Source organism: Anser cygnoides, chromosome Z (assembly GCF_040182565.1).
Source record: "Anser cygnoides isolate HZ-2024a breed goose chromosome Z, Taihu_goose_T2T_genome, whole genome shotgun sequence".
Classification (NCBI taxonomy): domain Eukaryota; kingdom Metazoa; phylum Chordata; class Aves; order Anseriformes; family Anatidae; genus Anser; species Anser cygnoides.
In genome coordinates, this window is record NC_089912.1 from 45,869,884 (window position 1) to 45,885,319 (window position 15,436).

The following is a 15,436-nucleotide window of genomic DNA, read 5'->3' on the forward strand; positions in this document are numbered from 1 at the left end:
GAATATATTTGACCTCACACCTCCAGTCCTGACATTGTTTAACCATATCCCACAACTAGTGAATTTCAATTATTTGTTCAGAAGAGCCATTCATAATTGCCTGGTGTAAGCCTGCCTTTAGGATGCAAAGCAGAAAACAATGAAAATGCTACACTGGTGAATTAGAACAGCAGCCCTTAAATGTATAAATTAACTGGGCCTCTTTTCACAGCTTTCTCTTTCTATTCTGAGAGGCCTCAGTCTGGTGACATCAAAGACAGGATTATGTGAGAAGATAAAAACTTGATCTAATGTCCATGTTTGAAGTCATGAAAGTCCTCTTCTCTCCAAGCCAAAATAACCCTCCTTAAAGCACAATGAGCTAGGGTCCAGGTGCAGGGGGGGGAAGGTTTCGGAAAGGCACTGGGGGTATCTCAGAGAAGCCAAAGAGTTGTACATTAAGCCATAATCTTCCCAAATGTGCTAAAACATTGTATGTAGGCTTTGGAAGCTTTGTCCTGCCAATTAATATGTTAAGTCTTCCTTTTAAATGAAGAATACTATTATGCATGTGGCTGGATTGGCCTTTAATGAGAGTTTAACCTGTTTCACCTACCTATACGGAAATCTACATTATGGTGCGTGTGAAAGAAACAGAGTGATGAAATGCAATGTCATCTAAGGGTACACTGTGATCGTATCTTGCTAGCTTCCATAGACATTATATTCCATTTCTGATATATCTAATACACTTACTGTGTATGTATTACAGAGGGATTCAGAATGTGAGGCAAAATGACAGGCTTACGCCTGCTCTTCTCTGTGAGGATGCATTCTTACATTCAAATACTTTCTCGTGGTGAAATGATCTGCCCTGAGTCTCTAAAAATTGTCTGAGGCCAATGCAAATTTTCACCTTGTAAAAATGTACAGCTTTAGTGCTTCCTGAAGAAGACTTTCATTTTAATATGTGCATCTCAAAACACATACCCTTAAAACTTCTTGCTCTTAAAAGCATGGAACATCCCACATTGGCCTAGGCAATATCTCAACAGACCAAAACAAGTGCTTGTGTCCAACTTACAATGTATGCCAGTCTCCAGAAGAAGGTTTTGTAAACATCACATGCTAGTGAGAATGTTTGCCATTTGTACCATCTGAGATTCTGATATATAGTTCTGTCTTTTCCCTGGATTTTCAGCTTGTGATGCATACTCACTAGCAGAAGAGAGAGAGAAATATCAGTGTTTCAGTTCACAACTACAGATGATCAGATGAAACCACACATGCAAAAAATATGTCTGATATTCCTCACGTTCTCAATTCCAGTCTTGGACACGTTGCTATAATTTTATCATATTCAATTCTACTACAGTGGTGGGAGGAGATTCCTCAGTGGTGTATTTATGCTGACTTTAAAATAATGAATCTATTAAAAGTATTACTACTGTTTATGTACCTTTAAATGACATGCTTCCATAAAAATAAATGTATATTAATAGAAATATTGGGGGAAATATCTTTCTCTCAATTTGGATTATGATACCAAATTTAATTCTACTATTCAGCAATCTGTCTTCATACTGTCTTTCTGTAAATGATCCTTGTAGCTACATATTTTGACAGCTATAGAATAGTTTAATTTCTTTCTTTTATAGATGCATCCAGGTACACATAATTTCTAACTGCCAGCTCCTGAACTCCTTGCCAAGACATATCTATTACTTTTAAGATAATTTATTCTTTCTCCTACTGAGTTCAAGTCTTTAAATGCATTTTTTGTTTGTTTGTTTGTTTGTTTGTTTCCAATTGTAAAGGGTTTAGAATTGTATACTCTCTTGAATGGAAACTTTTATTAGTGCAAGATTCATGGAAGAGCCATCAGTAGCATTTTTGGTAAATTAGTCCTTGACAAACAGTGTAGTTTTGAATGTCTCTTCATGATGTAGGACACACAAATCCTTGCTCATTCTCTAGGCAGATAGCATATTAATTAGATATTACCAGGATTCTTAAACCATTAATATATGCGGTTTGCAACAGTCTTACTGCTGTGACATAATATTTATGTCAAGTTGGTCTTACAGGTGGGTATTTTCTTCCGGTCTAGCTTTCAGGCAGCAGAGTGATGCCAAAGTGATTGGATAAGTACAAAGAATGGTTTTCATTACTTGATGATGGTGGGAAGGTCCTCATAGAAGATTTTCGAGATGTTAAAGGGGGAGCAACTTTAATCCTGCAAGAGGCCCTTGAAGCTTCTTTTAGCATTTGCAGCTCTGGGTGGTCCAGCTGAATCCTTTGTGGTCATTAGTGTCCCCCTAAGCATTTTGATGACAATGCAATTTGTGGAAATTCTTGTGACGAGGGCCTGCTAGAATATTTAACAAGCTCTCAGCATCCTTCACTGCTTCTGTGCTGCTTTCATGCCCCCATCTTCCTGTATTTTGTCTGTCAAAAATTGAAAGAGTGCATTGAAAACCTTCTCTGCCAGATACCAGTGCAGGGAAGGTTTGGTGAGCAATATTATAACTGAGAATAGACAGAGAGTTGCATATCCAAGAAGAACTGAGTAGTGCTCATGCTAGAGCTGAAATCAGTTGCCTGATTGGTTCAGTGAAAAGAAACAAAAAGCTGACATCCATCCATCCATACGTGGGACCAGACGCAGCCATCTGCCAGCATCAGGACCTCCAGGCACAATGACACAGTTCTTCCAGGGAGCCGAAGCTCCATGGCCCTTGGAAAAGGGATAATGCTAATTGGAAACCACAAAGCTCAAAGGGGTGAGGAAAACTGATTAGCTGGCTTAGCTCAGTAAGAAAATGAAAATATTTGGCTCAGATGAGGCTCAAAGGAAACAGGAAATCTGTCTGAATTCAGAGTCTCTGAGGCAGTGCTGGGCCTGAAGCTTATTTGCAGGAGAGTGCAAATGGATTTCACTACTTCTTCCCAAGTAGAGCAGTTACCAGCAACTACCCCAGAGTTTTATGAATTCTGAGTTTTATTTCACAAGCCTTCAGATGTATTCATCTACACATTTCTGGGAATTAAAAGGAAACTGTCAAAATGAAGATCTCTTCCCATGAAAGAGAACAGGGACTTGTAAGAGAGGCATGAACCAGTATCTGTGAGATTTAGAAACAGCCTCTGACCCTGCTACCAGCAACCTAAACAAAGTTAGGTTTTTTTGTGTTTTTTTTTTTTTGTTGTTTTTCCGTTCACCTGTAAAACAATATGATAGTGCCTCTTATATCTGTCTCAGTCCAACATCTAGCATAAAAAAGCCTTGATCTTGTTTGGATCCCCTGATTTCCTGATTGAGTAGACTTACAAAAATGTACTTCACATCTGCCTCACAAATTCTGAAGTGAGAATGTTACAGGTTCGTTTTATTTTGTCCTGCCCCTTTGTTATGATGGTGCCATTCACTAAGGAGATCCTGCAGTGTTTTCAACATTTGGGTTGGTGGGCTCAAAAGTGAAGTGTTCCTATAAGCACAGCAACAGTATTGAAAAGTTTGGGAACCCACAGAGAAGTCTCTGAATGTCCTTGCGATACTGAGTCAAAGTAATTGAGTCCTTTCCTTTCATTATACCCACCAGAAAGACTTGAATAGAAACCATGTGAATCTGCCCTTCCTCTTAGCCTTTCTGTGGTCACTGGGAAAATTGTCACCTGGATGTGATTACCTTGATTAATTATTTAATGACATATTTTAAAATCAAAGAAATATCAAATGTAAAAATGTTTCATCTGCAGTGATTTTTTTCAGTCATCTTCAGTGTGCCCTCATTAATTTCTATTGAGTTGTTGAATATCCCTTGCATATTTAAGAGCCCAAAATTTTCTGCTGCACAGCTTGTGAATCTTTCTCCATTAATAGACCATCTCAACCAATTCTAATTTCTTTTGCATGTCATCAGTAAGTATTGTATAAAACTTCCAAAATGACCTTCAAAAATGTTGAGTTTAAAGTAATACATTTTACTAAGCACTGGCAGTCTTGGGAACTTTCTCCATAATTTTCCAATATTCATGTGTTAGATTCTCAGTATAATTTCTGGTGGTTTAAGTCTGGTGTTGTTCTTTCAATAACATTGACAGCCTTGTTGAATGTTGAAGAAATAGAAGAAATGTAGATGAAAGAAAAGTTAAATTATTTAAAGCAAGTTAGTTTACTGATCTTATAATGTTTTTAGCAACACTTATCTATAAGGAAATGGATCTCATAGGTAACTGGAATGGTCTTGTGTAGGATTAACTTGATTTATTTCAGGCTTCATTGGTACAGTTTTCTTGACATTAGTATTTCCTTCTTAAGCAATGGAAGAAGTATGAAACAATGTTTTTCTCATCTGAATTACATGAAAGTAAATGATTTATAAGTTTAAAAAAAAAAAAAAGGCCCACAATAGTCCCATGAGCTCTCTGGGTATTAGACCACCATTATGAAAAGCTTTCCTGTTCAAAAGAGTCAAATAGTTTCCAGGAGAAGAGAGTATAACCTAAGTAGAGGTGTTCTAGCTGCCCTGTATACCAAAACATTTGTGCCCTTAGCAACCAGAAGACTTCCAGTAGTGACTGACCCCCTTCTGTCTTGTCATGAATGCAAAAAATAGCTCTGCTCTAGAACTTCCAGAAAACTGCTGGTAGTCACTAGATGCCTCTCTGAAGGTGGTAAATCACTGTCAGTGGTATTGGTCCTACTCTTCTTTGTGGTCAACTAAATAGGGAACTCTTCAGGATGCATTTTTAACTTTCAGCAAGTCAAAGAAATGTGGTTGAGTTCAGCAATTTTCTGATTCCTGGCTGGAAGGGATGTGTGTTTGCAGTGCTTCTCAGGCATGACAAGGAAAACCAAATCTGTTGGCAGCAGGTTAAAGTTCCTTAAAAAAAATATTCTTATTGAAGAAAATGTAGAGTTTCAGTAGCTGAAGAATGTCATAACCCCTGTTAAGCTAATGTTTCTTCAAAATGGATAGAGAAATTTTTACAAAATTGCATCCCAGAGAACATAGGAAGAATTCACGATCAAACTTGGAAAACATGGACTGTGTCATAGACACGTTTGAGTTTGGTACCATAAAGCTGGAAATGTGATCAGAAATGAATAAAGCTCAGTGCAATAAAGAGAAAAGTTACTATGCAAGGAAAGAAGAAATGGGGGTAATGCTAAGAATACCATATGTATGCTAAAGATAATAGGAATCCATGAGACCTTCCATTTTCTTTCTTGACCTTCATTCATATTCCTGCATACTCAGTGAGTTTTCTACTCACTCTTTGGAACAGGTAATCCTCTGAGTTGCTTCTATCTGGCAAACCTCAGATACCTTTGTTATAAGACCCAAAATGCATAAATTTACATGTCATGTTACTTAATTTCATTGTATAGCCAGCCCCTGTGTGAGGTTCTACTCCTTCTCTACTTACACTGATGATTTGCCAGACACTGTGATACCAAACTCTTTATTGAAGCTCTGTTCAATATTCAGTCTATTTCATGACTTTTATTTTTGCTAAAAATCAATTATCAGAGAAGAGCATGAAGCTGTTCTGTCATAAATTGCATTTCTTGCATGAAAGTTGTATTTACTCCTTTTTCAGGCTTATGTAGCAGTATATTTTGTATTCTTTTTTTCACAATTCATTCCTTCAAAATGAAGTCAGCCTAGTGGACTAATGTTTTCTTTATATTCTCCCTTCATTTCTTTCTGGAAGTTTGCAGATGAAATATACTGATGACACAGAGATGCATTTTCATATACACCAAATATAAAATCTGGCTCAATATTCAGTTTGACTCCTAATTTGAGACCATATTTTCAACTTAGTGCATTTATTTGTTTGCAGTGCTGGAGCTGGTGAGTAAACTGGGGCATTTTTAGTTTTAAAAATGTTTATAACCAGATAAAGGTAAAGGTAAATGTAACAGAGGCTCTGTAAGGACCTCAATTAATTCACTTGTTATCTGTTTTGCTGGAATAAATGGTGTAACTTCATTTTGAAGATGTATCATACTCATGCTTTTGGATTTTGTTTGGTTTTGCTTTATCTCTGCTGCAGATACTCAAAGGACAATAAATTGATTCTTTTTTCCAGGTCTTATCTTGACAGCCCTATTCAAGTTAAAAAATTGTACACTATGGTAATGAGCCAGAAATGTACCGTGTTACATTGCATTTTCTTCCAAGCTCATGTGTACTAGGAATGATTTTTGTAGGTCAATAACAATCAATTAAACAAGATGTAAGCACCTGACAGTTACAGCATTTATTAAGCATAGGAAGTATCACAATAATTTGCATATTCACTAATCTCTTGTGGTTCAAATTGATAACAACATCAGTTAAAGACTACGAGGGTTAAGAAAATTCTAATCTCAAGCCTTAGAAGGGGATAAACCCAAGTCCCACATTCCACATAAACCAATAGGTTAATAAAACACAAATGACTACTACAATCACATTACAAAATTCTCTTACATTTTTCCCAGCAAATGATCATTTTCCAGTAGCAGATCTATGGTACAAGCAAATTCTTTAGTACACAAAAAATACATTTTTCTCCTTTCTTTCTTCACTTTTATACAGAACTCATCATTGATTAAGCTTCAGATTATTCAGGTCATGATGAAAGAAGGCCTGATCCACACTGGGACTTTGTCATGTATTATAGAGTTAGAAGTCTATTTTTTTTTCTTTTTTTTTCTTTTTTTTTTGTTAGTGTGAAGACTGATAATAAATAAAATTTAGCAGCCTTTAGCAGTGAAAGAACCATTTGCCTAATAACTTATTCACTAAGTAACACTGGTGTTCAGCCAAAAACCTGCTTTTTCTTGACATTAAGGTACTGTGATTAATGGATAAAGAATATTGTTCTTTTTGCTTTTTGAATTGATTGCTTTAAGCTAATTCTCTGGCTTAAAAAGGGGGGCAAACTTGGTCCCTGTGGTTGTTCCAAGAACAGTTAATGTCTATCATCCAATGATTATTTTAATATGTAGCGTAATACAAACAGTCCATGCAATGTGGACTTAAAATTTTCTCCCAGGTCTTTTACTTAAAAATATGTTTGTTTCTCATTGAAAATGACTACTTCTCCCAGTGTAGATTAAGCATCCATAAAAGTCTAGAGATATATTACAAGATTCTGTGGTACATTGTGCATGTCAAATGCAATAAAACTTATATTTTAATGCTCTGTGAAGCTCAGCATTAGGGTCCTTTTTTATCATGTGTCATAACCTGATTCTTTTCTCCTCTAAAAAGCAGACAGTTTCTTTTTACCAGCTCTGTAAGCAGAGAAGGAGATACAGATGAAAGTAGTACACCGACACCTCTGTCAATACATAGAGCAGCACGGATGCCTCAGACACACGTGGAATGTACATGCCTAGTGTTATCGAACCAGGACGCAGATATTCAGAGCTGCTTCTCCATCTTAGAGGGTATTCAAGTCCATACCTATACTCAGTCTACCCGCCAGGTATGCTGGTATAATATGAAAAGGGCAGTCAGTCTCCCATGCTGAAACTTTCTAATTATTTAAATGAATTTTACCAGAAAATAAGCCAATAAATCCAGTTAGTGGAACACTTTCTTTGGAAAGAGGAACTTAGCCATTCCTTGACCTTAACATATTTTTCATATAAAACTTAATCTGCCACTCACTAGAGCAAGGTTTGGACTCTGCATCATGCAGAGTAGAGATCCATGATGTCTACTGTCCTATATCACACATTGAAACAACTTCAAAGTATTGCTTTGATTTAGGACACATGGCTAGGAATAGAAGTCACAGATCCTGGTCCCCTCTCTGTTTAAGAAGAATTGTCATAGATCAGACCAAATATTTATCTACCTCAATGTCCAATCTCCAACAGTAAGTAAACAATGGATACTCTAGAAAGGGTGAGACAGGAAAAGTGTGCAATTATACCTTCAAAATATAGTACCAGCATAGCAAGTCTGAGCAAAAGGTAGCAAGTTTCTATGGAACAACCCTCTGTGGATTTATCTGACATGAATTTTCTATTTGGTCTCTGAACAAATGTTAGCAACCTCAACAACCTGTGACAATGGATTCTAGGTTTTAATTAGGTGTTTTCTGAAGAATCCCCTCTTTCTGTTTGTTTTGAACTCTTTTGATGACTCCCATTTCTGGTATTAAGCAAAATGGTGAGCAAGTCTGCCTTAGTTCCCCTCTCTAGATCTCTCATGATTTTATGAACTTATATATCTCTGTATGTCTTTGCTTTCCGTGCTGAAGAGCCTTAGACTATTGAGTTCTACTTATACAGAAGATGTACCTTTGATTATCCCATCTGTATCCTGCCGGTTTTAACCTATCTGCTTTTATGTGTGAGGAACTCACCAAACTCCATGATGCATTCAAGTTTACTTAGGATTTAATCAGGGACGTGATATTTTCTGTTATGTTCTCTGTTTGTTTCCTAGCAGGTTTTTTTTTGTTTTTTTTTTTTTTTCTACAACTAACAACTATAAAGACAACATTTTCATAAAGATATCTACCACAAATTCATAAGAATCCTAATTTTAGGACCTGTAGTTATGTACATAAAATCCCCATGCGTATCAGTTTGCATATATCAACAATGAATTTCACCTTCCATTTTTACCTTCCATTTCATTATCCTGTAACTTAGTGTGGAGGTCTTTCTGCAACTTCAAATTTTCCAGCTATTTTTCTTTATCTGTCTGAGTGACTAAGTATCAGTAAGCATTTGTCACTTCCTTATCTTTACCTCGCCTTTTACACGATTATGTGTTTTTGGGACACCAAACACCGATTCATGTGGTACTGCATTGTGAAAATTTGCCGCTTATTCCCATCCTTCCTTTCCTGCCCCAACTGCTGTGTTTTCCCCAGTGGCTGTTGGACTCTGCCCTTGTAGCAGAGCACCCAGACCGTGCAGCTTATTCAACAGTTGATGAAGGTTACATCTGTTGTCATGTAACGGCATGACTTCACCGAAAAGCATGACTCTTCTTCACGTGCCATTTTATAGTTGACTGGCATTGGCTCACAGATGTGAATTGGAATCTTTCTGAGATGAAGTGATCTTGAACTTAGATTTCCTTCACAGGGTCTGAGAATAGTGCTCTAAGCATTCTGCTTTCTTGCGTGGGCAATGCCAGTGGCCGCATTGTATGAGCAAAGGAGGAGGACCACTGATTATTAAAAGAAATTAAAGACATATATATATTCAGGATAGAGCCTTGTAGGTGGTAAGTTTTGGTATTTAGCATATAAAAGTCTAAAACTACACCTGGTTTATCCAAACGAAGCTGGTTAATTTTACCATATGTTCATCAAAACTTAAGTATTTCTGGGATATCCAAAAGTAGCATTGGAACATTACTTTTCAAAACTGAGACACTTACAGATTTCAAGTTTTTACAGGGATGAGTATATCTTAAAGCGATAGCTATTTAAAATAAAATCTTACAATAAAAGGGAGAATCTGACTGATCCCATAAACATCAGTGGAATTCCAAGCAGACTTCCCAGATTGATTTCTGGCCTGACAGGCTTCATGACTGAGTCAGTGGAGCCCAGAACTTCACAGATAGTACTGGAGGTGCCACTGGGCTCAGAATGTATGGACTGAAATGGCTATCATATGTCAGCCTGTAAAACACATTCATTCTAGAAGTCTTACTGCATTTGGTTGTTTTTTCTCGGCTTGCTTGCTGTATGGACTGATGATACATAAAGCAGTGCCTTGGTTAGGAACAGTTTCCCATAGGTGGGAATAATCATCACTTTGTTAGGTAGCCACGATAAATCAGAAACATAGTGGGGTGATGAATTCCTTTTCTTAGGCCTCTGTTCTTCTATCACTGACTCTTGCTTTGCTACCTTTGGCAGTGTAATGAAATTAAGAATTAGCCTGCTTGTCCTACTTACATTTATTTCTTCTAGTTACAACCATCCTGTCTGCTCCCACCAATAAAGGCTCAGCTGCTTTTTCAGTGCAGAACACAGATGTGCCTTATTCTGAAGGCAAGCCTGTGGCATACTGCTATAGCAGACAGGCAATATCTTGTAGTTAGCCTAAGTCTGTGGATTTGTTTTCCTGTTTGGTTTACCATGTAAAAATCTTACCCTTCTCCAGTTTACACCTGCTTTTTTTTTGTTTGGAGGAAAGGGTACTATTTGACTTGCCTACACGCTGTAGCATCGGCTGTTTCTGAGCAGTGATGGGATTGTTGTTTACATATTGGGATTGTAGGTTGTTGATACACGACTTTATAATATTGCAAAGGCTATGCTTAGAGACTGGGTCCTTAGAAATAAGGAAAAATGCGTAAACTCTCTACAAGGTATTTCTCAGCCGGTGACTTTGCCTTTTCCCCCTGACAGCCTGAAGCGCTCCGGTCGCTCCGGCGCTCTGACAACTTTCCCTGTACGACCTGCGAAGAGAAGCCTTGACTCTTTGGGTCACGCAAAGCGCAGGCAGCTGCCGCGTGGCTCACCCCAAGCCCCCGGCCGGGCACCCCGCGGCCCCGGCGCCCCTCTTCCCACGGTCTGCTACCACCAGGCTGCCCTCGGCCCCCTCCGACATCAGCTTCCCTCCCGGGAAGGATTCCTGCAGCTCCCGCTCTGGGCTTCACATTCCCCTCACCCCTCGGGCCCTTCCCAGAGGGAAAACACAGAACCCTAAAGGTGCTCCAGGGCCACAGAGGGCACCACGTCGAAGGGGTGCGGTGTATTTAAGCACACCGAGCTAAGTAAAACCGGCGCGATTCACCACTTACTCGGGAGACTGCTTTCAATATAAGCGGCAGATTTAGCAGCAGAAATATCGACTCGATTTCTTGCCTGAAATGGAAGACAGCGGGGCAAAGGAAATGTGAAGCACTTTATATATATATAAATGTATATATGCATATACATATATATACATATATATATACACACGCATACATATATATAATTTCTTTTGCTCTGTTTACCCGGCTGCAAAACTTTTGGGGCGATCCCCCTGCTAGTCCGGTTTCCAAACAGCGATACCGATCTGTGCCTCAGTAACACAACATTATTAGCAGCGTTGTATTTTCCAGCGCTGGGAGCTTTGTAGTTCTGGAAGTTAAGGTGCATCCCCCGCCCGGAGCGGAGGGGGCAAGTGGAAATCCAGCAGCTGCGGGGTGAATTTCGGGCGGGCGCAGGGAAAACTGGAGACCTCCGGCACCCGGGGCTCGGCAGGCTTGCTTTTCCCAACAACAGCCGCTTTTCTGCGGCTGCAGGTCCCCCGGCAAGGAGCAGCCCAACCCAGGGCACCTTCCCCAGGGGCTGGGACCGCGACCTGGCGTCTCGGGGAAGAGCCGGGCAGCGACCGGGATTCAGCGCCTGGCGCGACCGGCGGCAGAGCTGCGCTGCCTCGGGCGGTGGGATCGGGATCCGAGCCGGTGCCCCCTCCTCAGACCCGGCCAGCACCGGAGAAAGCACCTCGCCAGCGGGAGATTTGCCCCTCAGAGTTTTCTTTCCCTGTCCCTCTCTGGTTTTGTCTCCGGGAAAAGTTTTGGGCGCTTCAGTCTGTCTGGGGGGAGAGGAACCTACGGTGCGAGCACGCGTTTCTAAACCGGTGTAAAAGGCGAGTGTTTTAAACAGCAGCACCAGCAGAAGCAAATGAATAGATGGGTTTTAATGATCATTGGTGTACAGCAGGGCAGACAGGGTACGGCAGCAATCTCTCACAAGCCAGCCGGGACTCGTCAGCCAGAGCATCGCTCTCTGACTTCTGATCCCTCTGCTTTACGCAGACCTCTCGTCTGCTGGAAGGTTGTTTTCAGTAAAGTGCTTTTCCCGAAGATTTTTGATTTTTCTTATCTCTCTCTTTCTTTTTTTTTTTTTCTTTTCCCCACCCAACAGGTTTTAGTGTTCACACTCACGTGGAAGAAACGCCAAGCAACACATACAAAATAGCGATATCTGTGAGCGGTAGAAGGCGATGTGATAAGCACAATCTACGAATAGCAGGGCTGGTTTCATTTTCAGGAGAATTTAGGGAATTCGGACACTCACAGCCTGAGAGGCCAGGTCATACTTCGGTCCCTCCTAAGGTATTACCCTCACTGAGATGCAGCGTAAAAGTGTGAGGGGGAAGGACGAGTAATCGTTAGTTAAAGGAGCCCTTCGACGTCAGCGCCGTTGTCATTTAAATTCCCACTAATTAATCGAGCTATTTAAAGCTTACGCTTTAACTCGCGAGCATCACGCTTCCCGAGGCCCCGCAGCTCGCCGGGGTCCGAGTTATTACCTCGGCTTTGGACGCCTCCTTCGGAGCGAGCTCCCCAGGTCCGCGGGGCAGAGGATGGATGCTCGGGGGAGTGGGGAGAGCAGCGCTCAGCGCAGGTTTTGCCCCTGAGGCTGGAGCCCCTCTGCCGCCGCGCCCCGAGCCTGGCGGGACCACCGCCGACAGCCCCGGGAGGGGGCTCCGCGGGGAGCCCCGGTGCCCGGCCGCCCCCAGCCCCAGGCTGTCGGTGTGACGGGGAGCCTCCCCCCAGCCCCTTCCAGCCCCCGGCAGTGGCTTTTCACATCACCTCTCCGCCACTGAGGGTATTTAACGATGATAAAAGCTCTTACCTGCGACCTGGCTCTCACACAATCTGATTGTACACAACACAAACACAGGCAGGGGCACGGCCACCAGACGGAGCGGGTCTCCGTGCCGCACGCGTGCCCCCTCCCCTGGGAGCCCGGGGGCCTCCGCTCCCCCGGCCCCCGGCCCTTTAGGAGTGCACCAGGACGGAGTGGAGGGAGCCCTTGCCCTCGGGGGCGCCGCTTGCCGCCTGCTCCAGGAGCGCAGCGGAGGCCGGGGAAGCGGCGGGGCAGATCTGCGAGGCGGCGACCGTCAGGGCGGGGATGGCCGAGGCGGCAGGCACGGCTGGAGCCGGCTTGATGGGCACCGGGACGGCGGGCATGGTCTGCGCCGGCGGGTGGCAGAGCGCCTTCACGGGCACCCCGAAGGGTCCGTAGTCGGGGGACACGGGCACGCCGGCCACCGGGTCCATCACCCCGACGTGGGGCCACATGGAGCTGACCACGCTGCTGAGCTGGCTGGGCACCGGGTAGCCCAGGTGGTGCATCACCGAGGCCAGCGGCAGCCCGCCGGCCTGCAGCACGCCCTTGTAATCTCTGCCGATGATGTTCTCGATGGCGAAGGGGTGCTTGAAGCCCGACGGCTGCCCGCTGCCGTAGGGCGAGAACTGCGGCAGCCTCCCCACGGCGGCGGCGGCGGCGGCGGCGGCCACGGCCGCCTCGGAACCCGCCAGCCCCGGCACCTTGCCCGGGGGAGGCGGCGGCGGCGGCGGCGGGTGCGGGTGGAAGTAGTGCACCATGTGCGGGGCGGGCGCAGGGGGCTTGCCGGGACCCCCGCCGCCCGCCCCGCCGCCCGGCCCGCCGCCGCCGCCGCCGGGCAGGTGATGCTCGGGCCGCAGGACCTTGAAGCGCTTGCGGCGCCGCAGGAAGCTGCCGTTCTCGAACATGTCCCCGCAGTCGGGGTGCAGCGCCCAGAAGCTGCCCTTGCCCGGCTGGTCGGGGCGGCGGGGGATCTTGATGAAGCAGTCGTTGAAGGAGAGGTTGTGTCGGAGGGAGTTCTGCCAGCGCTGCGTGTGCTCGCGGTAGTAGGGGAAGCGCTCCATGATGAACTTGTAGATGTCGCTCAGGGGCAGCATCTTCTCGGCCGAGTGCTGGATGGCCATGGCCGTCAGGGAGATGTAGGAGTAGGGCGGCTTCTGGTCGCTGTACGAGCTCTTCCCCGGCCTGGGCATCGCCGCCCCGCCGCGGCTCTCCCGCGGCCGCACGTCCCGGCCGCGCCGCGCTCCGGGCTCGGGATGCCGTGGACGGCCGAGCCCTGCCCCGCCGCCGCCCCTACATCGTGGGCGCCGCCCGCCCGGACCACGCGCGACCGCGACCCCCCCGCGGGATGGGCGCACGGAGCCCCCGGGCGCCCTCGCCCCGCGGGGTGCGCTCGCCTCGGCCCCCCGCCGCTCGCCGCGGGGCCGCGGGGGGCGCGGGGGGCGCGGGGGGCGCGGGGGGCGCGGGGCAGAGACAGCTCCCGGCCGCCGCGGGTGTCCCCTTCGCCCGGCTCCTGGAGGCCACCGGGTCGCCCGGGGCCCTCCGCTGCCCCCTCGCGCTCTCCCTGCTGGCGCTGGCGCTCGGCACGCGGCGGGGGCTGGGGAGCATGAAATTACCCCGGGTCTCTGCGGAGACGGGGAGCAAGGAAAGCAAAACGCCCCTCTCACCGCTCAGTCCGGCGTCCCCGAAAAAAAGTTTGCGGCTGGAGGAGGCGAGCGCTGGGAGACGGCGGGGAGAGGAGGCGAGCGGGGGCGGCGGCAGCCCCGGCTGTGTCGGGTGTGCGCGCTCCGGCGCGGTTTTGTAATGATGCCCGAGCCGGGAGACCCCCGCAGCTCCTGCTCTCCTGCTATATATCACATGACAGCGGCTCGGGGACTTGGCGCCTGGTGGAAAAGGAGCGAGGAGCGGCTCCCGGCTTCCCTCTCACTCGCACCTCCTCAGCTGGGCGAGGTGGAGCCGGGGGGGGGGGCGAGGAAACGCCATGTGAGGGCGAGATCCTCTTTCAAAACACAGGGCCGGGAAAAGATGCCCGAGCAGGGCGGCCCCCTGCTCCCCCTCGCCCCCCCGGCCCTCCCGGAGCCCCTCTGCCCCCTGCCCCTTACCCTGGCCCCGGACCTCCCCTGGTCCCCCGGGGGCACCCCGGGGAAGGGGGCGTCGGGCCGGAGCCGGGACCCGGGCAGCGGCGAGCTGCGACCCTTGGGAGCTGCTAATTCATTGAGCCTGAAAAGCCGCGCGAAGCCTAGCACGAAACTCGGAGAAACGCGGGGAAAGGCTGCGTTTTCCTCTCCAAATCGTTGCGGGCACCTCGTGCTACTCGGCCGCGCTGCGCCGAAGGCACCGGCAGAGACACCCTGCCTGCTCCTGGCCGCGGGGTGCTCCTCGCCACCGCCGCCGATCTGGCAGAAATCAGCGAGCGGTGCGGTGCGACCTTTCGTGTGCATCCTCCGACAGTGCCCTGCGAGCCCGGGCAGGCTGCGGATGCGAGCGAGGAACGGGGAAAGCCGCTCCCCGCGCCGCCGCTGAGGTTGAAGGAAACCCTGCCAGCCGAGGCGGCCACCGGAGCTCAGTTAGCGGGGTGCTGCCATAGGAGGTGCCAGCCTCGAAATGATCGCCCCGGCCTTTATTGGCTAAACAAACAAACGTGTTGGAGGAGCCGCACGGGCCGGACCGCGGCTCTCCAGCGCTGCTCAGCACCCCCGGCAGGGTGCCCGGCCCGGCGGGGCCGCAGCAGGGGCCGGGGCCGTGGTGCCCCGAGCATCAGAGTGATCGCTTCTGGCTGCGTGTCTGCCCCCGAGCCCGGCGCCGTGGGTACGGGTGGAAACGGGGCGGGGGAAGGGGGAGGAACAGGGGA

At 46.6% G+C, this 15,436-nt stretch overlaps 1 protein-coding gene across 1 annotated transcript; it reads right to left on the reverse strand.

The window, feature by feature from the left end:
* Nucleotides 1–5,302: 5,302 nt before the first annotated feature.
* On the reverse strand, nucleotides 5,303–13,863 carry FOXB2 (forkhead box B2). Its single transcript, XM_066988662.1, has one exon. It carries the CDS (start codon nucleotides 13,776–13,778, stop codon nucleotides 12,738–12,740), a length of 1,041 nt encoding a protein of 346 aa, XP_066844763.1. The 5' UTR covers nucleotides 13,779–13,863; the 3' UTR covers nucleotides 5,303–12,737.
* Nucleotides 13,864–15,436: the final 1,573 nt, after the last annotated feature.